This window comes from Microtus pennsylvanicus, chromosome 2, assembly GCF_037038515.1.
Source record: "Microtus pennsylvanicus isolate mMicPen1 chromosome 2, mMicPen1.hap1, whole genome shotgun sequence".
Lineage (NCBI taxonomy): Eukaryota > Metazoa > Chordata > Mammalia > Rodentia > Cricetidae > Microtus > Microtus pennsylvanicus.
In genome coordinates, this window is record NC_134580.1 from 63,653,211 (window position 1) to 63,680,567 (window position 27,357).

Genomic DNA, 27,357 nt, shown 5'->3' on the forward strand with positions numbered 1-27,357 from the left:
GATTTTGAACTTGCTACATAGCCCAGGCTGGCCTCAAATGCACAATCCTCCCACCTCAGCTTCAGCCTCCCCAGTGCAGGGATGGCAGTTTGCCACCACACCAGGTTAGAGTGACTCTCTTTGTCCTGTTTTAGCCAGAGACAGGGCCTCTCTCCGTAGACCAGGCTGGCTTCACTGTCACCGAGATCCACCTGCCTTGGCCTCCAGAGTACTGGGATTGAAGGTGTGTGTGCCCACGCTTGGCTGGAGTGATTTTCTGTGTGTCCTTTCTCTGCCAAGTTTATAATGGCTCGAGGGCAGGGACGAGACACTGGTGTCTCTCTGGGTGTGTCTTGTGTTCACAGCTAATCTTATTTGCTTCCTTCTTTCCCTGGTGCCAGGCGTCTAAATTTAGTGGGAAAGACCCGAAAGTAATAATGTAGTGTCTTGTGTGGAAAATCAGACATGAGCACGGGGTTGCCATGTAACCAGATAGGCTTGACTTACACAGCAAGGACCAGTGGAGATTGGCAGATGGGGCCAGGCAGAGGGGAGGGGCGGGAGCATGAGGCAGAGTGGCACCTACAAAGTTAGGTGGTGCCTAAAAAGAAGGGGAGGGTGGGAAGGAGACAGGGAAGAGAAGAAGGGAGGATTTGTGGTACTACAAGGGTAATTAGCTGAGGAAAATGTCACCTAGACTGTGATTCTGGTGGAGGGACTTGGGATAGGTGTGTGGCAGCAGCCCGTTGCCCTAAATCTCAGCTGTTACTACCAGCCATGTAACTGATCGAATTACTTAATCTCTTGAGCCTCAGACTCTCATTTGTTGATCTGTTGTTGATATCAACACCTATCTGTGGGGCCTTGTGATAATTAGATGGTTAATGCTAATAAAACAGAGCAGGGCTTGTCATGTAGGATTCACCCAACAGGAGCAGCTGCTATTTAGTCCCACTCTTCTCTCGCTCATTCCCCACTTTTATTGCATTCCACGCAGGCCTTACCAATTATACCCCAAGACAAGTATGCAAACCATCCATGTCTGTTCCCACAGTCTCAGCCTGATTAGAGCTATGGCTTCTTTATTGGATTGCTTCAACAGCCTTTCAGATAAAATAGTCTTACTGCTTCTAGTGTTGATCACCAAAGTCTGGTCCACAGAATAGCCAGAGGTAGGTTTCTAATCCGAACAGACGCTGTCTACTGTTATAAAATCTATTGAGACATGGAAATCATTTAGTACCCCCTTTATCACATCCAGAGTTTCCATCTCTTCCCTTACAACTCCTTCCTCTTGTTCACCTGCTTCAGCCTCTATTTGCCGGGAACTTGGCAAGTTTTTTTTTTGCCAGGCCCGCCCACCCGCTGGTTCTCAAGCATCCACCACCTCCTTTGCTTCTTGCCTTGCAGAACCCAGCTCAAACAGCAGAAGCGTTGGCTTTAGTTTGACAGAACAAAGTAAAATATTGGGCTTGATACTTTTTAGTCCTGTTACTTTGTGTCTTAGTTATGTTCCTATTGCTATGAGGACAAAACACCATGACTGAGACAATTAAGGAAAGAAAATCTATTTTTTTTCTCCTAGTTTCTCTTGAGGATGTAAATCAATTGGGTTTACAGTTTCAGAGGGCTAGAGTCCATGATGGTGGAGTAACAGCTAAGTATTACTTCTTCTTTTTTCATTTATTTATTTATTTTTAATTAAAAATTTCCACCTCCTCCCCTTCTCCCATTTCCTCCCCTGCCCCAATCCCCTCCCCCTCCGTCTCCAGTCCAAAGAGCAGTCAGGGTTCCCTGCCCTGTGGGCAGTCCAAGGTCCTCCCCGCTCCATCCAGGTCTAGGAAGGTGAGCATCCAAACAGACTAGGCTCCCACAAAGCCAGTACATGCAGTAGGATCAAAACCCAGTGCCATTGTCTCAGTCAGCCCTCCTTGTCCACCACGTTCAGAGAGTCCAGTTTGATCACATGCTCCATCATTCCCAGTCCAGCTGGCCTTGGTTAGATCAGCTCCGCCATCTCAGTGGGTGGGCGCACCCCTCTCGGTCCTGACTTCCCAACCGACAGGTAGAGAGAGATAACCTACTGGCCCTTGACAGACTTCCTCCAATAAGGCCACACCTCTTTCTTCTCCCCAAACAGTTCCTCCAACTGGGGATCAACTATTCTAACATATGAGCCTATGGGGAGTATTCTCATTCAAACCATAACTCTCTGGAAAATTCCTTTCTGTTTTTCACTATCCACCATCCCCACTCTCTTATATGAATTCCATTAGGACAAACACATTGGCTATATGCTTCATCCTCAGGGCAAACATTTCCTCTAAATTTAGTATATACCAAAATACTTCTTGAACCAATGTTGAATGAATTACAATGGAGAAATTAGGGGCAGGACAGCAAAAATATACCTAGGACCAAAATGGTTCTCTGCATTAATGCAAGGAGAAATGGCGAGGTTGTAGCAGTGGCTTTCATTTTCCAGTGAACATGGTATCATCTAGACTTTAAAAAATGCATAGCCACCCAGAACCACCTTCACTAGGTGCAGCCCAGGCATCTGAATTTCCCCAAGTTTGTGGGAGGCAGCCAAACTTGACGTGATTGCCCTAAAGGCAAAGGGTATATAGCAGAGAGAAGAAAGGGAGGGATGTTAAGAGGGCACAGTAGGTCGGACTTAGTGAAAGTGGCTGCAGGAAGGTCTGTGAAGAATTCTAGATTTCTGGCATGGGCCTGGCGGAATGAAAGACGTGAGTTTTGTTTGTTTTAGATAAATCTCTGTGCTATTTCAGACAGACTTGAGCTACAGATGTGTCTTTGTTAGGGTTTCTATGGCTACAACGAACCAACATGGCCAAAAATCAAGTTGGGGAAGGAAAGAGCTTACTTGGGGTTTACACTTCCACATCGCTGTTCATCAGCAAAAGAAGTCAGGGCAGGAACTCAAACAGGGCAGTCTCCTGGAAGCAGGAGCTGATGCAGAGGCCATGGAGGGGTGCTGCTTACTGGCTTGCTCCTTATGGCTTGCCCAGCCTGCTTTCTGGTTTATAGACACCAGGACCACTAGCCCAGGGATAGAACTATCCATAATGGGCTGGGCCCTCCTCCAACAACCACTAATTAAGAAAATGCCTACAGCCCTGATGTTATGGAGGCACTTTCTTAACTGGGGATCCTGCCCCTCAAATAACTAGCTTGTGTCAAGTTGGCATAAAACTACTCAGCACAAGGAGCCCCCATAGAGTCAAGTGGAGATGTCCAACACTTATCTCTTTCTTAATAGATGCATATTGGCCTAGTGAGGAATAGAGCATCCTTCCAATTTCTAGGAAGAGAGAAAGGAATTGATTCTCTGGGAACTATGATGACTATACTGAGTGCAAGACTACTGTTATTTTGCACAACTCAAAACCCTTCCTAGTCATTGCCCTATCTACACGACAAAGCCATTCTTGCATTATTCAAAGGTTCAAAGTGTCCAGTAGATTATCACACATTGCATACAGTCTTCAGGTAGCACTTAAAGGTGGACACATAATGGCTCTCAACTTCCAACAAATGAAAATCATATTCAAAATTACTTCCTTTAAGACGTGTGGTCAAAGATAGTGAACCCTAAACTGCCTAGCCTGTCTCTAACTGGGAAAAATGTACTGGTTACCAAAGATGCCAAGTGGGGTTTGAAAAGATACGGGTCCTTGGTTAGCTTCTAATTTAGACGCACTGAAATAGGGATCGAAAGTGATATATTTAGAATAAGTAACAGATGGTGGATGAAGATTTTGGCATCCACGTCTCAGTATTCTAAGGAAATGATCTAAATACTCAGAAGAAATAAACAAGGAAAGGATGGGATTGGACCTGGAAAAGGATCTAAGAAATCTATACCAACTCTTCAATTGATGAAAAATTCAGAGAGGGTCTGACTGAGATTAAAAGACGGAAAATGGAACGCACAGGCCGGATTAAAGTAAGGTTGAATTCATCAGAGATCGATCAGGGCTGAAACACTTCCTGGGGGACCGAGAGCAGCGGGGACCAGCCTCCACGCCCTGCTGGGCTCGGCTCTCGGGAGGAGGGCTGCCAAACAGGCAGGTGAACCGTGAGAAACAACGGGGCGGAAGGCAGACAGTCAAGCGCCGAGTCAGGGTCGCGCTCCGCCTGGGGCGTGGCTCCCGCCGTCCCCCACTCGAGCGAGAAGAGGTCCGGGTGACCAGAAGGGCGTCGCCCGCCCCAAAGTCCGGGGCGCACAGGCGAGAGCGCGCGGCGCGAGGCGAACGTACGCGAGCCTACGAACCACCGCGTCCCGGAGGCAACCGGCAGTGGCGGCGGCGCCGGGGAGGGGGTGACGTCAGGACGCAGGGTGCGCACCGGGCGGGGCCACGCCGGGCGGGGCCGGAGTGGGAGGTGGGGGCGGGGCCAACAGGGGCGAGGGCGGGGGAGAATGGCAGTTGCGGTGCTGGTCCCCGGCTGCGTCGGTCCGGCTGGAGTCACCGAGGGGAGTTCGGGAAAGCGGCCGGCCGCTACGCTTCCACCGGTAGCTCTTGCCCTAGCCGAGACGGTTCCGCGGCGGGGCTGAGGGCCGGGCCGTCCTCCGTCCTCCCTCAAGGCTGGTGCCTCCGCGGGATGGGGCCTGCTCGCCCGCCGCCCTGAGGAGCTGAGGTACGGCGGGGGCCGGGCGCCTCCCTTAGGGACGCGGGGGATTTGGGGCGCCGCTCGGGCCTCGGAACGGGGCCGGGAGGCGTGCGCGGCTGTCCCCGGGGCGTGCGGTCCGCGGCCCAGACGGTGGTGGAACTCCCCGCGGCGCTGCCCCGGGCGGGCGAGCGGGCGAGACCCGAGGGCGAGCGCCACGGGGAGGCGGCGGGGGCGGAGCGCATTCCTGACGGGTGAAATCGGCCCTAACGGGACGCTTTCCGGGCCTCGCCGCGCGCGGACTTGGCCCCCGAAGCCGGTCGTCCCCGGGTCCCGGGAGGGCGGGCGGGCGGGCCGGGGAGGTGGCCGCCTCCTCCGCCGGCGGAGATCGCGCACACGCTCGGGCGCTCGCGCGCTGCTAGCCGAGCGGCCTGGGGGTGAAGCGTGTGAACCCGGGTCTTCCGGGACTCCACCTCCAGGGTGTTCCCCGGTCCCGAGCGGGAGGCCGCTGCTTTCAGTTTCCAGTTTTTCCTACGGTCTGGGGTTCCACTCTGCCGTTGTTCTCCCCTCTTTTTTCCATTTCCATTAGTGGGGAGAAGTCGTTTAGGGTTTGTTAATCCTGAGACAAGGGCAGCGAATAAAAGAGGGAAGAAGATGGTGAAGGCTATATATGGGAGAAAGAAAGGTTTAATTTTTTGCTCGTTTCCCCTTGGCGGTAGGAATACATGGCTGGTGCTTGACTTTGTGTAAGGTTCGCTGTTGAGAATGTGGTAATGTTAGGAAGGACGGCCTTAAATGCCGCTGCAAATTTCAAACCTAGAGGTGGCGAGAAAGGTTGGTGTAAAATGGTAGCAGACGGGCGGCGTGAAAGCAGTCTTTTCCTGGGTTGGTGCTCCCAAAATATTTTGGTCTTTCCTCATTCTACTTTCGTGTGTGTCCGTGTGTGAAACTGACTGTCTTTCTGTTTGTTTCCTATTTTAACCTGGATTCGTTGACCCCTTTTCATTGTATGTAGTATGACGATATACTTGTCTTTTTTTTCTTCCGGTTTTGCTGTTAGCCGGTCTCAGTGCACATCCTACCGCTTCTGTTTGTAATTCAAGTCATTTTCATATTTGCCTGCTTAAGCTTTAACATCGAGCTGTCTGTATTGAATTAAAATGTAAATATTTAGAAAATGGCGATGACCTTATTTTCAAATGTTCTTTACTTGGTGCATGCAATTTCTTGGGAAAGGATTTGGCATTGAGTCTCGGGACTTACTAAACCAAATTATGCAAAGCAAGCCCCCCTTTTTAAAGCTCAATTTAAAAATTACTATATACAGTGTAAACTTATACATGTGACCGTGGAAAAAAAAATTAATGCCCTTGTAAGGTGTCTTTCTGAGAAAGAAGAAAATAATACTATCTCTGGGTTTTCATTTGAGAATCCCAGTAAGGTTACTTTTGTTTTAGTTGCAGGATTATTTTAGAAGTTGAAACAGCCTATTCCTTACTAAAATAGCTTCTTGAAATATCTCATCTTGGAAATGCCTTAACCGTGTTTGAACACAGGTAGTCAAAGCAGTATTTCTGCAGTTGTTGGTGTAATGTATTTGGGAATCATCACTCTTTTTGAGATAGGGTTTCACTATGTGGCCTGGTTGGCCTGGAACTTGCTTATGTATACAAGACTAACCATGAACTCACTGAGTTCATGCTCCTGATAGGATTAAGGGCCTGTGCTCCTTGCCCAGCTAGGAGTCACCATTTATATATATTTACATATATGTAAATATATGCATAATTTCAGGCAGGCTTTTGGGGGCTTTGCACATGCTAGGCAAATAGCTTAATACCCCCCCCCTTTGTTTCTTTTCTTTCTTTCCTGTCTTGTGAAAGAGTCTTGTATCTTTTCATGGCACATCCTGGTTTTCCCTAAACACCTAGATATGGCGCAGAAATCCTTCGGTTTCTAATCAGTCTTACCACCTGATACTCGTATATTTCCTGGCTACCTGCCTCCCAGCTCTTTGTGCTAGCATCTGTTTGTAGTTTAGCCACTTAGAGGTAGAGGTGGGAAAGTTGTTAGACGCTAACCTGAGCAGTGTAGCAAACACCACACACCACACACTGGTAACAACGGTCATCACTCAGGACACTGAAGACCAAGGGACATGGTTTCCTCAAGTTTCTAGGAAGACAAAATAGGTGTGATAACTTGAAAATGTCCCTAGTCTAGTGCTTGGCCCAGGGTAAGGTGCTGATAAATTTGGGTACTTTTATATCAGTTATTCATTTGTATCTTCTCTAATCAGGAAACAGAGTTTTAGAGAATCGTTACTTGTCCTTCTGAGGGCACTATAGGTGACAGTTGTCAAATGTCGGCTTATTCTTACTAAGTGTATGCTCCTTTATTGATTTTTTTTTTATTGTTGAGGTTTAGGTTGGGAAAAAAAACTTGAGCATCTTGGGCTAATAGCCAAAGTAAAGTTGAGTTTCTAAATTACTATTTGATTGCATATTACAGTCCATTTGTCCAGCTAGTTCTTCTGCACAAAGTAGTAGCCTGTTTAAAAACACTCATGCTCGTGTAGGGAACACACTGGCTTAAAGCCTTTAGCCTGACTCCTAACTGGCAAGTAGTAGATTATGGAGAATAATTGAGTTTTCCATACCGAGGCAGTTTTCACCAAATATGATTTTTCTCACTTTTAAGTCACTGTGTATTGGGGAATATTATCTTAAGGTGTGTTACTTTTGGTTATGTTGTGGAGCTGTGTTACTGTGCCTGTCTAAAACACCTGATGGTCTTTAAAGAGCTGGACGGCCAATAACAAAGGGAAAGAAATAGGCGGGGCTGGCGGGCAGAGAGGATAAACGTTAGGAGAAATCTGGAAGGAGAAGGAACAGGAAAAGGAGGAGAGAGGAAAATGTTGTTGGTTGTTTTTTACTCTTTACTCTCTAGGCTCTTTTGAGGGGCCCCACCACCCAACTCCCAAATAAATCATACACACACAAAAGCTTATTACTACCTAGAAATGCCTAACTGTAGCTTGGCTTGTTTCTTGCCAGCTTTTCTTAAATTATCCTATCTATCTTTGGCCTTGGGGCTTTTATGTTTTTCTGTTCCTGTATACCTTTTCTTTCCTTCTTACACCATGTCTGTCTGGGTGGCTAGCCCCTGAACTAGTCCAATTCTTTGTTAGCTGACAGAAGATACATGATGTTGAAACAGCTTATGAGTTAACATACCTCTGCAGCTAAAGAGTGAAGGAAAAGATTCATTTTCTAACACGCTTGTATCTCAGGTGGCGGCAGACTTCAAGAAAAGCATTGACATAATTTTAGGTGTTTAAAACGTGGACACTTCATTGTTTCTCTATAGTTGTCATAATAGTGATGCTTGGTATACAGGAGTGAAAAGTAGATACTGCTGGGCTGCACACTGGTGGTGCACGCCTTTAATCCCGGTACTCGGGAGGCAGAGGCTGGCGGATCTCTGAGGTCGGGCCAGCCTGGTCTCCAGAGTGAGTTCCAGGACATCCAGGGCTACACAGAGAAACCTTGTCTTGAAAAAAACAAAACAATTTACCGTGTAGGTGTTGGAGGAGAAGAGCAGCCATTGTTCTTAACTGAGTCATTTCTCCAGCCCCTGAAGAATTTTTAATACTTACTTTATGTATATATGTGTGTGCCTGGGTATAATGAGTACAGGACTGAAGGAGTTAGAAGAGGGAATCAGATGCCTTGAAACCAGAGTTACTGTTGTTTGTGAACTGCCATGTTGGTGTTGGTAACTGAACCCAGGCTGTCTGCAAGAGTAGTAAATACTTTAACTACTGAGCTATCTCCAGCCAATAACTTTTTTATTAGCATTATTTTGGAAACTATTTCACTACCTTAAAACTATTGTATAGTCTTGCTCTCTTGATGTTAGCTAGTGTTTTGTTTTGTTTCTTAGATTTTTGAGACAAGGGCTTGTATAGCCCAGGCTAATCTCAGAGGAATTTACTGTGCAGACGGGGATCACCTTGAATTCCTGATCCTCCTCCCACCTCCCAAGTGCTAGGATTACAAGCCTGCTACCATTTCCAGCTAGCATTTTAAAAGTCATTTGCTAGAAAATTACTAATTGTTGATTTGGTTCTTTTTTTAAGTTTTAAGAATTTAATTTACGGGCATGTATGTTTTGGCCACATGTATTTCTATATACCATGTGCACACCTGGTACTCTTTTGATTGGCCAGAGAGATTACAAGATGGTTGTGAGTTGCCATGTCGGTCCTGGGAATCAAACCCAGAGCCTTTGGAACAGCCAGGTGTCCTTACCCTGTTGGTTTGCTTTAGAAGTCCTATTTTGAGAGCTTTTGCTGTTTGAAGGTCTCAGTAGGAGAGAGTTAGTTAGCTGTTTTAGCTTAAAGAAAAGTTTGTAGATTGGATTTTGAAGCACAGTTTTGTTTATTTAAGCTCCAAAGAAACTTCAGAGCTGTCTCTTTAATCCATAAAGCTAGAGTTGTTGCCTTAGAACTGTGTACCTAACAGTTTTATTCTGCTCCACTCTAGAGACCCCCTCAGAGTGAAGATAGCCCTTGTGCTGTGAATACCTAGCTTGTTGCCACGTGACCTTCTCAAGTTGAGTCACTGTCAGCAAACTAGTTGAGAGGACCAAGAAGCCAGGGCAGGCTACTAGGAAACTGATAGCATTAGCAGCAGGCAGAGGTGGGTAATCTCTGTGAGGTCTAGTCCAGCCTGATCTACATAGAGACTTCAGGCCAGCCAGTGCTACATAGTGAGGCCTGTCTCTGAAACAAACAAAATATCAACAAAACTTCTGGACAAGTACCATGTACTACTAAGAACTATCATGTTACAGGACAAGTCATTAGTCTAGAATTATAGAGTTATATTTGATGATTTCTGAATTATTATTGGGACTTCAGAAGGTTAAAATTATTATTTATGCATGATCGCACATAAAATGTGTGTAGGTGATGAAAGCTCTGTGGTGGCAGGATTGTCACCTTAGCTCCTGCTGCAGGTCTTAGCACTTGGTACAGTCTGCAGTGAAATAATTTTAGTACTGAATAAGTAGTTGCTAAGTGACTAAAATATGTACAGTGTGAAGTCACACACTCATGTATTTCTTTCTCCATTCTCTCTCCCCTCTCATTGCACATATCCCAGGTAGGCTTGAATTCCAGATCGTTCTCCTTCTCTTGCGTATTATAAACTGTGGTTATGTTGTGCCGGGGATGAAACTCTGGGCCATGTGTATGCTATGCAAGCATTCTGCCAACCAAGCTACATTCCTAGCCTGAAATAGCTCTTTCAAGCCACAATTGTAATTTAGGATTTTTCCAGTATCATATTAAGTAAGAAAGTAGAAGAAATAAAGTGAACATAATTTCTTATTAAAAAATAAGGAATTTTATTTAGCCCAATACAATACTTCAATGTAGTGAATAGGTGACTTACATTCTTTCATTTTCATAGTAGAGTGTAACTCTAAGAATATTTTGTGTGGCATGTTCCTCCCTGCAGAGAGATTCTTTGTCTTTTTTTACTGTCATCTTGAAAGTTTTTTTTTTAACTTGTCTTTTGAAGCCAAATACAGAATTGGCACTTGCTATTGCAGGATTATTGTGTTGTGTTGAAGGGCACCGGGATTCTACTCTGCTGTGCTTTGTGCCTCATTGCCCTGTCAGATGAGGGAGTCAGTGCCGTCCTTTATGGCACTGCGTTAGTATAAATTAACTAGGTGTGTGCAACACTGGCTGTCCAGAAGAGCTCTTTGATTAGTAGTGAGTGTCTTGTCTTCCTGAGGCTGGGTGTGGAACAGAAGAAATCCGTTACCTCCTCTGAACCCTACTACTCTCCGTGGGTTGGAATCCATCACAGTGATGTCCAAGTTGCCTCAAAATCCAGTGACAGGTGACAGGAAATTACAGAAGACATGGAAGAAGAGGAGGCAGTGTGACCGGGGGACCAAGATTGGAGCAATATAGCCCAAACCCAAGAATTGCTCATAGTCAGAAAGACTGGAAGAGGCACAGAATAGATTCTCCCGCAGAACTACAGAAGGGAACACAGCCCTGTTTGTAATCTCAGAACTGTAAAAGAAAATTCCTGTTGTTTAAGCATTACTAGTTTGTAGTTATTTGACAACACGCATGGGAAACTAATATATATCAAAGGTCTTCAATAAACCAAAGATTTGTACTTATCTTGCCTTTCTGTCATGCATCATGATTATTAGGTACTAGAGGGTAACATTCTAATCCTTTCTTAGAACTGTCAGGGGAAGTGTGTTAACCCTCCAGCCTCAACAGGCTTAAATAGATTATACCCTATAAGAATGTCCTGGAACTTCGTTTCTTCCCTCTTTCCCCTTTCCCCAGCTGTTGCTTTTTACTCTAAGGTGTAGTTGGTATTTGGGGGCGGGGTAGGTAAACTGCTGATAGGGAGAAGCTAAACAGGTCTGCTCCTTAAAGTCTGGTTTCTTTTCTTTCTTTTTGGTTTTTCGAGACAGGGTTTCTCTGTAGCTTTGGAGCCTGTCCTGGAACTAGCTCTTGTAGACCAGGCTGGCCTCGAACTCACAGAGATCCGCCTGCCTCTGCTTTCCAAGTGCTGAGATTAAAGGCATGCCCTACCACCGCCTAGCTAAAGTCTGGTTTCTAAAAGATCTTCGCACACTTTTCTCTGTCCTGTACCCTAATGTTGACATGTTGCAGCACTGATCTCCTTCCTCTCTGTAGTTACTCCCTTGGTGATTTTACACAGCACACCTGAAACAACTCCCAGATTACATTTCTAGGCCTACCTCTACCCCCTCCTCCAGCTCTGGAAGGTATGTTTCCACCTAGATAGGTTTTGTAACATGGTTCAGGGTTTTAGAAACTGTTAACCATCTCCCTATCTTAGGAGACCCTCTCTGTTTCTCAGTGACTACTTTTCAGACTGTTCTTTCAGCAGTCAGTAGTTAAGTATTTACTATCTCCATGTTAATACATTGTTGAGCTAGCCAGAATGTTTTTAATCTTTTTTCCCAATTGAACGAACACTGTCTTCTTTTATAGCAGTTTCCTGTTTTCTAATTGATCAGGTATTGTATATTATTTATAATGAGGTTGACTAAAACTACATAGCTCCGTTCTGCTCTACTTTTCAGTAAAGAACAAGGCTGTGGCATGTGGGACCAGTTTATTCTGAACTCGTAGTGTCTGTTTCTGGAAACCAGAGAGTGTCTTGGGCAGAAGGTAAATATATAGCCTTGGAAAATGGTACTTTTCAGATCTGGAATGGATTTTTGAAAATGGATACTTACCTGTGCTAATGGTTTGTTCCTTTCCCCATATTTAGAAGTAATGTGAAGATATTTGTTCCATTTTTAATATTAGGTCACTAGAGTTAGATTTATCTATGTAGGTGCAATAAGACTGAAAACTCTGTATTTACTTTCAAGAAATATATGAATTTGATAATGTGTTCCAAATTTCCAAGTGGCTGACTGTATTGGTGAGAAAAGTCCTTTCAGCCTGGTGAGATGGCTCAGGGGGTAGGGTGAGAGCACTTGCTGCTCTTCCAAAAGGACCTGAGTTTGGTACCCAGCACTCACATCAAACAGCTCAGAGGTGACTGTAACTCCAGCTTCAGGTGATTCGGCATCTTTGTAGGGACTTTGAGGGCATTCACACACATATTGACTGGATGGAATTACAGCAGATAGAAGATGGCAAAAGAAAAGGTTGATAAAATTGAAAGTAGAATAGGAACAGTTTGCCAAGTTAATGAATGAAGGAAAAGTGGCACAAATGAGCATGTTGGCCACTTAGACAAACTTAAGTTGTCAGGTATATAATTACAATTCCATAAGGAGAGGAGAGGAGAGAAAATGTTAGAGTTAAAAGCATTAAAAGAAGTTATTTCCTGGGGCTGGAGAGATGGCTCAGCGGTTGAGAGCACTGCCTGCTCTTCCGGAGGTCCTGAGTTCAATTCCCAGCAACCACATGGTGGCTCACAACCGTCTGTAATGGGGTCTGGTGCCCTCTTCCGGCCTGCAGGCATACAAGCAGACAGAATATTGTATAAATAATAAAAAAAGAAAAAAAAATAAGTTATTTCCTTATTTGTTTGAATTTAAATCCAAGAAGTTTAGTGAGCTGCAAACAGAATTAATGCAAAGAAAACAGACTTTAGGCTCATCTTAAACTGTTTGTGAGAGCTAATCATCATTACCAGTTTTATTGCATTTGGAGTCATCTTGGATACATATCTCAGGGTAAGCATAAGGGTGTTCTTAGACAGGTGTAATTGAAGAAAGAAGTCCTACCCTGCATGTGGGCAGCATCATGAGTAAAAATCAATTGAGCACTGGCATTTTCCTAACAAGATGCAATGTGGCCTATATTTGCATGTGTGTGTACGTGCGTGCGTGCGTGCGTGCGTGCGTGCGTGCGTGCGTGCGTGCGTGTGTGTGTGTGTGTGTGTGTGTAGAGGCCAGCTACCTCACGTCTTGCTGTGGTGAACTATATTCTTGAACTGTAAATCCAAACTAAACCTTAAGTTGCTTTTTTAGTTGGGTAATTTATCACAGCAACAAGAAAGAAAGCCAATATAGTGCTCAATACCAAGTATATACATTAATAAAACAGAAATAAAAAATTGCATTGCCAATAGGGGAATTAATGAAAACAGCTTGCTGCTGTGAGCTCTGCACACCAACAAGTACCAAAGAAAGGTCTGAGGAAAACTTTTTTTTTTTTTTGGTTTTTCGAGGCAGGGTTTCTCTGTAGCTTTGGTGCCCGTCCCGGAACTAGCTCTTGTAGACCAGGCTGGCCTCGAACTCCCAGAGATCTGCCTGCCTTTGCCTCCCGAGTGCTGGGATTAAAGGCGTGCACCACCATTGCCCGGCCTCAAAGGAAAACTTTTAACTGGGGCTGGCTTACAGTTTAGAGGTTTAGTCTCTTATTGTCATGGCAAGAAACATGACAGCATGCAGGCAGGCATGGTGCTAGAGAAGGAGCGGAGAGTCCTACATCTTGATTTGAAGGCAGCAGGAAGAAACTGAGCCACCAGACCTGGCTTGAGCTTCTGAGACCTCAAAGCTCCTCACCACCTAGTGACACACTTGCTCCAACAAAGCCACACCTACTCCAGCAAAAGGCCACATCTCCTAGTAGTTCTGTTCTCTCTGAGCCCATTATGGGGCCATTTCTTTCAAACCACCACAAATTGGCCAGTCTTTGACAGAATTATTTTTTATAATATTTATTTATTATGTATACAATATTCTGTCTGTGTGTATGCCTGAAGGCCAAAAGAGGGCACCAGACCTCATTACAGATGGTTGTGAGCCACCATGTGGTTTCTGGGACTTGAACTCAGGACCTTTGGAAGAGCAGGCAATGCTCTTAATCAATGAGCCATCTCTCCAGCCCCAGAATTATTTTTTAATTACATTTTTTGAAGGAGGTGGGGGTATGTGTGTCTGGGCATGAATGTGAAGGTCAGAGAACTTCTTAGCTTGTAGAATTGAGCTCAGGTCATCAGGCTTGGTGGTGACCACCAAGCCGTCTCATTGGTCCCTCTGAAAGGGTTTTGTAGGCATAAAAAGTGGTACAATAATTTATAAAGGAGTTTCATAAATGTGACAATTAGAAATCATAGTTTCTATATTTCAAGACATCAAATTAAAAATCACATTTGGATAAGGTTAAATCTTGAATGTTTTCAATGAAAAGGGGACAGTGTTTCACTGTAAAAATGAACAAAACGTGAGCAGATAAAGTAGGGATGCATGTAAATGCATTAAGTTGTTTAGTAATGAAATAAATTGAAGCTGGTAGTTTTAAAGCAACTGAGTAACTATTTAGATGTAAAAGTTTAATCTTTTGCTTGCATTAAAAATTTTGAATGAATCAAACAATTAGGGAAAATAAACTTTAGAAGTAGCAGAAGACGTTAGAGAGTTTTATTTATTTTGAATTATGTTTTTCAGTGCTTGAGAGGCAGAAACAAGCAGCTTGAGAGATTGAGGCCAGCCTGGTCTATGTAGCAAGTTCCAGGCCAGCCAGGGTTACACAGTAAGACCCTCCCTCACCCCAAAATTCATTAAATTACATTTGTTTATTTATTGTGGGGTGGGTGGGTGTTTGTGCCATGGCCTATACGTGGAGCTTTTGTCCTTCCACTGTGATTTTCAGGGGTTGGGCTGAGGTGGTCACTCTTAGTGGCAAGTACCTGAAGTTATTGCCAGTCCATTAATTTTAAAAGTATAGTCTTGATACTTAACATATTTAGTATGCTTTATATCCCATAGCTACTTGTAGGGTAAAGAAGATTGTTTTCATAGTTTAAAATTTTACATATAGATCAGGCAGTGGTGGCACGTGCCATTAATCCCAGAGGCAAAGTCAGCCATATCTCTGGTCTACAGAGGGAGTTCTAGGACAGCCAGGTCTGCACAGAGAAATCCTATCTCAAAAACAAAACAAAACAAAATTTATGTGTAGAAAAACTGTATGATTAATTAAGGTCACATAGCAATAGCAAACCCAAAAATATTTATGTACAAACACTGTTTTCTGTAAGCTACACATTGTGTTAGGTACCAGAGAGCCAAGCCAAGGCTTAGCTAATATGTCACTTCAGTAATGTTATGTCTAGATACTTTGTCAGAGGTTGATTTGACATTATTCTTAAAACTTCTCGTTGGAGTGATTGCTGTCCATATTTGTAATGGAGATCACAGATTCCCTCTAGAGCAGTGACTCTCAGCCTTCCCAGTGCTGTGACCCTGAAGCACCATCAATAAAAACTCAACCTGAAGGTCAGAACGTAAAGCAACCAGCCACTGGCTCTTACCTCGACCTAAGTTCGAAATGGTGATCCTGCCTCCAGGAATCTCAAAATGAGACTGACTGAGAGCTGTCTCCTCCTGTTTTATAATGCTCTCTGGGACTGGGATTAAAGACATGCACCGCCCGGTTTCTATGGCAACTAGTGTGTCTGACGGGATTGAAGGTGTGTGTTAACCACTGCCTGGTCTGTAAGGCTGACCAGTGGGCTGTTTTACTCTCTGATCTTCAGGCAATCTTTATTAAAATACAAATAAAATGCCACTACTTGACCCTTTAATATGGTTCCGCATGCTGTGGTGACCCCCAACCCTAAAATTACTTTTGTTGCTACTTCATAACTGTAATTTTGCTACTGTTATGAATCGTAACATAAATATCTTATGTGCAGGATATCTGATATGTGACCCTTGTGAAAGGGTCATGACACACAGGTTGAGATCCACGGTTGTGGAGTATTGTCTGTCACTGAAGATGGTGAGGTCTTGGCTTCCAAGGTTCTTCTGATGCTGGGTATTTTCTGTTTACCACTCGCACCACGCCCTCCAGGGTCCACGCCCTCCAGGGTCCACTTTAAAAATTGTAGGCCAGGTGTGGTAGCACCTCCCTTTAATCACAGCGCCCAGGAGGCTGAGGCTGGTAGGATTCTGTGAGTTCCAGGCCAGCCTGGTCTACATAGTGAATTCCTGGAGTTCTACTATTTCAAGTGATATCCATGGATTTGTTGGCCCAGCAACCCCTCATTTTCACTGAGAATAGCTCCTCCTGAGCTGCAATGTTAGTGCACTGTTCCCTATTCCTGGTCATTCAATCATTAATGGAGGACCATTTGACCCAACTCGGCCAATTCTAGAGAGCTTGCTTGGAACTCTTAGAACAAGAACTTAAAAGGATAGTTGGATTTTCTTTACTACTGAGGCTGTCAGCATTGAGGCTACCCATGGCCAGCTTAAGAGCAAGCAGAAAAATATAAGGGGGTGGGGAGAGGGAGAGAGAGGTGAGGGGGAGGGAGGGAAGGAGGGAGGGAGGGAGAATTCTTTGAGACAAGGTTTCTCTGTGTAGCCCTGGCTGCCCTGGAACTAGCTCTGTGTAGACCAGGCTGGCCTTGAACTCACAAAAATATGCCTATTTCTGGATCCTGTATATTTTTATTTTATATTTGTGAATGTTTTTCTGCACCACATGTGTCCAACCCAGATATCTATCTGTGCCTTGGACCAGTGGAGGTCAGAAGACAGAACTGGAGTTAGAGACCGTTGTTGGCTATCATGTGGGTGCTGGGTGCAGAACTCAGGTCCTCTGTGAGACCAGCAAGTGCTCATAAATGTTGATCCGTCACTTCAGCCGCCAGATGCACTCTTCATTCGCCCTCTGTCCTGCTTTGTGACCCAGAGTGTTAGCCTCTAAGAATGGACTCAGTTGTCCTCTTGTTGCCTTTTAGTTGAGTTTAGCCAAATTTGAGGCCTCGGTTGGTTGGCCACCTTTCTAAGTGGCCCTTCAGCATTCTCTTTGAGAATGCTTTTATTTTTCTTTTAAGATTTATCTTTTTATTTTATGTGTCAGGGCGTTTTGTGCCTGGTGCCTGCAGAGGTCAGAGGAAAGCAGGAGATCCCCTGGGAGGAGTTCTGTGGATAGTTGTGAACTGCCCTGCAAGCGCTGGGTGGCCCGCAGGGGAAGAGTCTCTAGCTGCTGAGCCTCTCTCCACTGCCAGCTTTGCCTTTCCTAGAACTGTGGCCAGGACAACTTTCCTTAAGTCTGTGGACTGAGCCTTCTGACTGTAAGATACTGTGTTTGCAAATTGAGTATTTAAAATCTAGAGCACATTTTTATTTAAATCAGTATTATAAGTGTTGGTTAGGTGTTTAAGTTGATCTGTTCAACGTTTGTAAGTCTTTACAAAGTGTAAGAAAATAATTTGTCAAGTTAAATTCATTTAAGTAGTATCAGAAGAAACTAATTTCTGCTAGAGAAAAGGCTCAGGGTTGAATCATTCATTTTGCCTTTTCAGAGGACTCCATTTTAGTTCCCAACTCCAGGGGGATTGGTGTTCTCTTTGAGCCTTACACACGTGGATGATGCGTGCGCGTGTGCGCACACACACAAATCTTAAAAACTGTTTAGCACTTTTACTAGGTCTTTAGAACACATGGGTTTTGTATGTGGTACCTTTGTTTGGGCTATTACATTTCTGTTTTCTTTTTCCAGCTCTGGCTGTCCTGGAATTCACTATGTAGATCACACTCTCATTGACCTCATTGTGACCCATCTGCCTCACCCTCAGTTCCCCACCTCTCTGGGGCTCATTTCATTTCTCAGTTCCACACATTCCTCCAGAGATAGATAAAAGAATCAAGGGGAGGGAGTGTAAACACTGGACTAGAAGATAGAACAGTAATCTGACCTTCTCCTTGGTTGAAATACAGGAGACACTGGGGTTCCTTTGCCACTGAAAAACTAATTTGTTAGTGTTTAGTTAAGGCAGTTGGAATTGTGCTAAATGGGAAAAGGAGGCATTTCTCACTGTTTCATTAGCAGAGTTCCTTGTGACACTGATGTTTGAGAACGGACAGAATGGAGTCTACTTACCTTCCAGTCTCAGGAACTGCTCCATGCTTTCCCTCTTGGGGAAAGGATCTCACTAAGATAGGCATTATTGTCATGGAAGTTGCATCCGTTAGGGTTTCCCAGATAAACAAATGTTGCAGATATACAGAGCAGTTTTAGGAATTGGCTCAGATGGTTGTGAAGACAGAAGCATATACCATGATCTGCAGGCTAGAGGTTGAGGAAAACTGCTGTATTCCAATCCAAGTGCAGATGTTTGGGAACCAGAGGAGCCAGAGTTATATAAATTCTGAGTTCAAAAGACCTGGAAACCAGAAGCTCTCAATTCCAAGAGTGGAGAAAGATAGATCTCAAGCAGAGGGCAAATTCGCATTTTCTCTTTTTCTCTCTCTCCAGGCACTCGTGGATTAGCTAGTGTTCACACACATTAGTAAGGGCTCTTCTGTACTCAGTCTGCTGATTTAGGGCCTTTCTTATCTACCAGCCGAAATTCTTTCCCCCACCACTGCTTTTCTTCATGCTATCTGTGTTTTATAGTTTAACAAATCAGTCGGGAACCTTTCTGTGCTGTTTTATCATGTGCTGTAACTCTAAAATGGTTAAGTATTTTTTGTACAGTGCAAGCACCTGGGTTGGGAGAGGCGGAGAGAGATTTAAATCAAAAGGAGTTTAGGTTCCATAGACAGGAGTGTGCTGAGGAGGCTATCTTAGCCATGGTGGCTTCTTATGGTGAAGGAAGCTGGATTAGGACATCCAACAGCAACCCACAGAACAAAGAACATGCCTTACTTTTCTAAATTTTGGGGACAGGAGTCTCTGGATTTAGATGGAGAAGCCTCTAAGTAGTAGTTTAGTGAACGTGAATTTAAACTAATTCTGTTGTCCCACCCTGCTTTGGGGCTGCTATAATTTAAGAATTTAGTTGTTTAGGGAAGGTGCCAGATGGGGAAAGCATGGCTGATCCCTTCTACAAGGGCAGCATCTGTGATCTGTATACCACCCATCCAATTTAGACAGTATACTGTCAGCAACTGAGGCAAGGGCAGGTTTTTTGCCCACATGGCTAGCTTTTGCCATAAAGAAGCATATTGTTGACTGAGTTTTCTGTCCCACCAGATCCCTTAGTTGTTAAGTCCCAAAGAAATACACAGAGGTCTACATTAATCATAAATTGGTTGACCCAGTAGCTCAGGCTTCTTATTAATTAATTCTTATAACTTATATCAGCCATAATTCTTATCTGTGTTAGTTACGGTGAGGCAGTCACATCTTGCTTGCTCTGTGTCTGGGTGACCACTGCAGACTGAAACTTCCCTCTTCCCAGAATTCGCATTGCCCTGTCTTTTCCTGCCTGGTTGCCCTGCCTATACTTCCTGCCTGGCTACTGGCCAAGCAGTGTTTATTTAAAATATAAGTGACAGGGTACAGACCATTGTCCCACAACACCATAAGAAGTTTTTTTTTTTTGATACTCATCATCTTCGTTGAAATAGATCAGTGCTGCCAGAAACGAACATGTCTCACGGTCATGAAAAGCCTTAGGTTATTAAACATATTGAATGCCATATTCTGTAGGTCTTTGAAGTGTTTGAATACCATTTAGCTAACTAAATATATCTGTGTATGACCTTGAAAACATACCTAACATGACTATAAGTTTAATATTATGGGTGACTATTAGCCTGTATTTTTAATTATGCTAAATAGCTTATAGAGATAACTTTCAGTGACTAGAAATTTACATTGTTAAATAAGCTGTATAGGTACAATACCTTAAACAAGATTAGAAACATACATACAGTATAACAAGAATAACCTTAAATATGTTTCTCTACACAAAATTCCATACCATTGTAAAATATTTGACTGGTAGTTGCTTTTTTTTTTTTCTTTTAAGAATTCAACCACTGGTTGAAGCACATTACATTCATCTAAATCTTTTTTTTTTAAATGTTTATTTATTTATTATGTATACAATATTGTGTCTGTGTGTGTGTGTGTGCAGGCCAGAAGAGGGCACCAGACCTCATTACAGATGGTTGTGAGCCACCATGTGGTTGCTGGGAATTGAACTCAGGACCTTTGGAAGAGCAGGCAATGTTCTTAACCACTGAGCCATCTCTCCAGCCCCCTGGTAGTTGCTTTTTTTAGTTTAAAAGTAGATTCAGTAATCTACCCTTTTATCCTATCATTTCTATATCATATACCCCCTTTTTTTCTTTTTATGTTTATCCCTTTTTTATTATGACCAATAATAACTAGTAACCAACCCCCCTTAAATGAAAACAAACATCCATAACCAGTATTTTGGGAATGTGGCTGTCATTCTCTGGACTACTTCCTGTTGGTTGTGGGTGCTGGACTTTTGTGGGGGGGGGGACCTTGAGAAAATGAGGATGATTGTTAGGTCTTGTCTGGAGTATTCTGTGAGGCTGGATCATCTCAGTCAGCAGCCTTGAAGCCGTTCTGGATCCAGGGTCACCTGGACCATCCATTTTTATTAGTGTCTGGTCCACTTGCTCTGAAAATATGTAAACTTTTAAAGGTAACATACATATTTGTAATACAAGTATAGGCTGTGCTTGTACATAAGTCAGCCAAAGATTGTTATCTTTTGTTCTGTGTTTGAGCAGGTAACATTTACATCACATGTCTTGTAGTTCTTTATGTCTGTAGTCAGAAGTTCAGGGGGCCTTCCTCAGTCAAACCTGATTTTCTTTAACCCAGAATGAACCCACAGCTTCTTATTTCCTGTGGAAATTAAAGCAAACCCTCTCCCCCAAAGTAACACTTCTTTTGACTTAAATTTTGAAATCAAGATATTTTTAAAATATATAGGTTGTTTTAATCAATGAGCTTTCATAATCTAGCATCTCTTAGCAGCCAAAAAATTTAAAGACACCACAATAACATATAGGATCTGGCTCTATATTTCCCATCTTTATGTGACTTCTTTTTTATTACTTACTCCCCTTTTAAGGACTTTATTATTTTAAAGTTATATATTTCTTTTTGTGACTGTCTATACCTTCCCTTTTCTCTCCTAAGCTTGCACATATTTTTAAGCACATTGTAACCCATTTGGAGTTTTTTTTCATCTGATTTTCTTTATTGCCTATCTGTAATCTCTTTCGGACTGCATGAGCCTTTAAATTGTTAAGTGGCATGGCTAGGACCAAAGCCTCTACTTTGACGCCTGACTCCACTCACTTGGTTCCCTGAGAGCCTAGCTTCATGGTGTAGGTACCAGCAGGAGAGCCACATTTTCTGCCTCAGCTCTGGAGAGCTTTGGATCTGCACTGCCACTGAGTAGTGTGCAGCCCACTGCTCATAAACCCCAAAGAACCCCCTGCCCTTGCTGATAGCACGAACCAAGAAGCTGCCCCTATTTGCCACTAGCAAACAGAGTTTACCTGGGAAAAGTCAATCACCTAGAAGCCACGCTTGATTCCGTTTTTTTGTGTGTTTAGAATCCCTTTTTAAGCTTTGTCAGGTCTTACGTGGAAAATCCGGCCCCACATTGGAATACCATTTGTAGGTGGAGTTTCCCTGTGTCCCAGCTGCTCTCAAATAACCAGACTGCAGATGCAATATTAATTATAAATGCTCAGCCGATAGCTCATTTTCTACACATTTCCTGCTTCCTCTGTCTCTACTGCGTCTCCCTGACTCCACCCTTCTTCATCCCAGCATCCTTAGTTTGGTTGTCTCATTTGTACTTCCTGCCTGGCTTCTGGCCAGTCAGGTTTTTATTGACAATGAGAGCAACACGTTTTCACAGTGTACAGGATTATTCCAAAGCAAAAGTGTTTTTAGTATTGTGGTTTATAAGTGGGGTGTGCAGCCAAATCACTGAAAATTTTAAATACCAAAACAATACCAAAGATTGTATACCTAATCTACAAATGGTCTCATACCATATATAATATTTTGTGATTGTCATTTCTCAGTTCTGTATGAATCTTTCCATAGATTATGTTTGGATTATGTTTGCTCATTTAAGTGCCCAGTTGAATACTCAAACGTAATTTATTTACTTACTTATTTGTTTTTCAAGACAGGGTTTCTCTTTGTAGACCAGGCTGGCCTCAAACTCAGAGAGCTACCTGCCTCTGCTCCCAAGTGCTGGGAATAAAGGTGTGCTTAGAGATTTTGTTGTTTTGCTTTTCCCCTCCCTTTTACCAACTACACAGCAATAGATAGATTTATCTATGTATTATTATTTCACTGGAAGGATGAACACCTGGGCTTAAGAATATTTCTGTTTTAAAATAATGGTAAATTGGTTTGCACACACACATTGTGCTTTGATTCTTCAAGACTTGAGGTGATTATTTCACTGGACTAGATTATCAGCCTTTACAACGTTGTTGGTATCTACAAAATAGTATCTAATGTTTGGATTTTTGTTGGGTACCAGCCATGACAAAAATACCTCTCGCCAGGGAAAAGGTGTGGGGATTAGAAATATAGTAAAGAATATGAAGATGCGAATGGAAATAATAAGACAAAGAAACATATAGGATAGTATCTGGAGGGAATTCCAGCGAGTTCTGAAAATTCACCTGTGTTCAATTGAAAATTGCAGGCTACATTCATAGTTAAACATTCTATTGCTAGAACAAAACAAGTCACGTCACACCCTAGACCAAAACATTCTGTAGGCAAACCACTCCCTGGGTGAAATCCAGTGTTATCTCCATAAAGGAACTCCGACCTTTGGTCGGCGTGGAAACAGGCTCACATTTTCAGACCTCCACAGATTTTTACTTCTTTAGTTGTGATTGTTGTTAAATTATTTCCTGTCTGACTAATTTTTCTAATACTCAAAACCAACTGCTTCAGTCTTTGTGTGTCTCTCAGACTTTATGTTGTTTTCCTCCTGGTACAGTGTAAAGTCTACTTGGAGAGTGAGAAAGCTTGTTCTTTGCTAACCGTGTTTCCCAGTTTATTGTGTGTGCTCTTGTTTAGGAGTAAAAATGCTGGGTGTCCTTTTGCTCCAGTTTGGTAGATGCTGTTAGATCGTTTCCAAAGTAGTTGTGCCGTCTTATTTTCGCACCACCATCGTGAGAGAGTGCTCACTCCTCCACATCCCTGCCAGCATCTAGAAACACCACTCTCCTGGTTTATCAGCTTACCGCATAGTGACCTGTCTGTGTGGCTGTAATGACAATGGATGGTGTTGTGCCCTCTGTCCAGTTCTCTTTTGGGTTGTCTGTTTTATGTGTTTATGCTCGTCACCTGTCTGAACACCATTCTTTTGTGGCGTGTGTCTTCTGCACGCTGGTAATACTCGCTTCCTGGACCTTTTGCCGTTTACTGCCTTTTATTTTATGATTAGCACTTGTAATGTTCTGTATAAGAAATCTTTTTGTTGAAATATTCTCATTGTTTCCTAAAAGCTTCTTCCATTTAAATTTGTAAATTTGCTGTATCTGATTTTTAAAAAATTGATTTTATTATATTCGCTTGTGTTTTTCTATATTCACCATGACACAGTATATGCATGCAGAGGAAAGCTTTGAGGAGGTGCTTCCCTCCTTCAACGATGTATATTCCAGAATTGAACCCAGGCCATTAGCTTGTGTGGCAAGTGCTTTTATGGGGTGAGCCATTGGTCAAATTCCTGATCCTCTCTCAATTTTAAAAAGACCAATTTTAGTGCTCAAAGAGATCACCTTTGTTAAAAATCAAATATAATAGGTGACATTTTGTTTTTTCTGTTTTTTTTTTTTTGTTGTTTGTTTATTTTGTTTTTTTTTTTTTTTGAGGCAGGATTTTTCTGTGTTGTCCTAGCTGTCCTGGAACTTGCTCTGTAGGCCAGGTTGGCCTCAAACTCACAGACATCTGCTTGCCTTTGCCTCCCGAGTCCTGGGATTAAAGGTGTGCACCACCACTGCCCAGCTAATATGTGAGATTTTTTTTAAAAGACCCTTGTAAGGGTTTAGTAAAATGTTGCGGTTCCCTGAGGGGCGCAGCGGGCCATGGAGGGGGGGGAGCCAGGTCCCACGAGGAGCCACGTCCAGTGAAAGACAGAGATGGATAGGTGGATAGGCACGCCATGCAAAGTGAGTTTGGATATGGTTTATTTAGTAAAAGGGAAGGAGAGGGAGAGAGGGGGGTGAGGAGAGGAGGGCAGAGAGAGCACAGGCTGGAAGTGGAAGGAAGATCAGCAGAAGGGGGGTGGAGGGTGGAGGGGTGGGGGATAGGGGGGTGGGCTGTGCTTGTCTCTTAAAGGGACAGGACAGACCATTGCAACCATATTCTATGCCTTTGGTCTGTCAACATCTTAATAACATTACCATAATTATGAAATTATAGTGAGTGATTGTTTCTGGAATGTTAGAGACTCTCTACTTAGAATGTCATTCTTCAAGCTATTCCTAGTTTTTGTTTACATGTACATTTTATTTCTAATTAAAAACAGTGAGGAGTCATTTAAGTCAGTGATAGATAGCATCAAGATTTATCTAAGACTTTTGTAACAAATGTTTCAGTTCAAGTGTAGAAAACCTTTTATTAGGGTTAAAGAATGTTTTCATTGCTATTTCAGCATTCATTGTATGTTTTCCTGTAGACTAACAACTTTAATTTTTAAGCTGATGGTTATAGAAGATACTTGTTAAAAATTTTACAGAGAACCTGTAAGATTATAAAAACATACACATAAAAATACAGTTAAATTGTTTGTTTTCTGTTTTTTTATAGGACATCTGTGACAACAGTCTTCTCTAATTGGACTTTTTCAAGATTCTCTGAAGGAGCCAATAGAATTTTTTTACATCATGACTTAATCTGTCTACAAGAACAAAAAATAAATTTTATTTTTAAGTATAATGAAGGGCTGTGTATGAACACTGACCCCAACTCAATTCTAATGAGCATTTTAGACATGAGTTTACATCGGCAAATGGGTTCGGATAGAGATCTTCAGTCTTCTGCCTCATCTGTGAGCTTACCTTCTGTCAAAAAGGCGCCAAAAAAGAGAAGAATTTCAATAGGCTCTCTCTTTCGGAGGAAAAAGGACAACAAACGTAAATCAAGGGAGCTCAATGGCGGAGTGGATGGAATTGCAAGTATTGAAAGTATACATTCTGAGATGTGTACTGATAAGAACTCCATTTTCTCTACAAATACCTCTTCCGACAATGGATTGACTTCTATCAGCAAACAAATCGGAGACTTCATAGAGTGTCCCTTGTGCCTCTTGAGGCATTCTAAAGACAGGTTTCCTGATATAATGACTTGTCACCATAGGTCTTGTGTGGATTGCTTACGGCAGTACCTAAGGATAGAAATCTCGGAAAGTAGAGTGAATATCAGTTGTCCAGAATGCACCGAACGGTTTAATCCCCATGATATTCGGTTGATACTAAGTGATGACGTCTTAATGGAAAAGTACGAAGAGTTCATGCTTCGGCGATGGCTTGTTGCAGACCCTGACTGTAGGTGGTGCCCAGCTCCAGACTGCGGGTGAGGGCACATCGCTTGCATTTCTTCATTTGTTATCTCTAGGGATAAAAGAATTTTCTTGTAGTCAAAACAAAACATTTTGGGTATATACCATGCTAAGTATTGAAATTCAGAGATCCTGCCTTGTTTTATATTGTCTATTCTTCTTACCTGCATTTGTGAAGACAACTACGAGGAAGATGGTGGGGAGAGGATTACATTATAAGCAGATTGGCATTTCTTCATCCATGAGCAGTTTTTATTTGGGGATAGCAGAATGCTCAATGTAAGGGTTATTTGTTGAAAGGTATTTTATACCACAAATCAATGTGTGTGTTAGTGTTCATATGTGAACATTTTCAGGTTTCAAGAATTGCTACACACAGGAATTAAATAATTCATTACCTCAAGTTCTAAATGACAAATGTCATTTCCTTAGCATTTAAAATAAAATAATTTTGCATATATATTTAATTATTGTGTAACTGCAGCTTGAATGTTGTATAATTGTCAGAACTAAGAAAAACCAGATTATTTTCCCTTTAGGTAAGTTATATGCCCTTTATAGTAAAAGCCACAATGGGGAGATAGGTCGGTTGGTAAGATGACTACTTTGCAAACATGGGGGACCTGAGTCTGGATCCCCAGAATCCGTGTAAAAAAGCTAGCCCTGGTGGACATACCTGTAACCTCAGTGCTAGGGGCCAGGCAGAGTTAGGTGGGTTCTGAAGCTCATTGACCAGCTATTCTTGCTAAATTAAGTGGAGAGTGAGTGAAGGACAAGCCTTATCCACCTCTGGCCTCACATGCATGTGCCTCCTCCATGTGTGTGTGTACTTCTCTACACATACCACATGAAAACACATAAAAGACTACCAAAAATAGTAAAATTTACCATATTATTAGTACCCCATGCATTATATAAATGAGTTTATGAAAACCCTGAATCTCTGTATTATTTGATTGTAGATCCAGGGAAAACTAGGATATGAGTTTATTAAATTATAGTTTCAGAATTTATTGCCTGAATCAAACTAATCTTTAAAAACTTGTTGAGTAAATTTTCAGATTGCATCTAGTTTATATTCCCTAATTTTTAAAAAAATTTAAGTATTTAATGGAAAAAGTTAAGTATTTCCCATCTGGGTAAATAAGTGAACACACAACTATCTACCAAGGTTTACTGTGTGATATAAAGCATTAAAAACTTAGTTACTTAATAAGTCATGAATTCATTAGTTATGTAAGTCTCAGATACAACCTAGTATTAGACTTGAATTATGCTTCCCAATACTAAAGAGTTTCTGTCATAACAAAAGCATACATTGAAGATACTATAGACGGGCTCATGGTACAATGTGTGCCTATCAAGCGTGTGGTCCAGGGTCTGATCCCCAGCACCGTGTAAGCTGAGTATGTTGGTGCAGGCCTATGATTTTAGCACTTGAGAAGTGTAAGCAGGACAGTCAGAAGTTCAAAATTATCCGCAGCCACATAGTAGGTTCAAAGCCAGCCAGGGCTATATAAGACCCTGCCTCAGAAATGAAAGTTGGTAGGTGTGTGTGTATGTGTGTAAAGAGAAGTTAACTCTTCAAACTAGGCCAGGGCTAGCTGAGCTTCCAGGTGTAATGGCAGAATCAAACTCTGGAATCTAGGACAAGTTATACTCTGTCTAGAAACTAGGATTAACAAGCAGTGCTTTCCAATAATTTGAGGAAGATACTGTATCCTATTTAAACCAGCAGCGTGGCTGTGACTCACTCTTGAGCCTGTAGGACCTTGTACAGTGTTGTCACTGGTGCAAGAGTGAAAATCTTTCTCATCAAATCAGATTTTGAGTTGGACAAAACATTCTACCTTAACCTTTTAGAATCATTATATCTAATGCT

The 27,357-nt window shown here is 42.6% G+C and overlaps 1 protein-coding gene across 1 annotated transcript in view; it reads left to right on the forward strand.

The window, feature by feature from the left end:
* The first annotated feature begins 4,400 nt into the window (after positions 1 to 4,400).
* Rnf19a (ring finger protein 19A, RBR E3 ubiquitin protein ligase) overlaps positions 4,401 to 27,357 on the forward strand; it is a 40,724-nt gene continuing 17,767 nt past the window's right edge. Inside the window, exons 1-2 of the mRNA XM_075961192.1 lie at positions 4,401 to 4,641; positions 24,725 to 25,489. Coding sequence (XP_075817307.1) covers positions 24,867 to 25,489 — 623 coding nt within the window. The 5' untranslated portion in view covers positions 4,401 to 4,641; positions 24,725 to 24,866. The remainder of the gene's footprint in view (positions 4,642 to 24,724; positions 25,490 to 27,357) is intronic.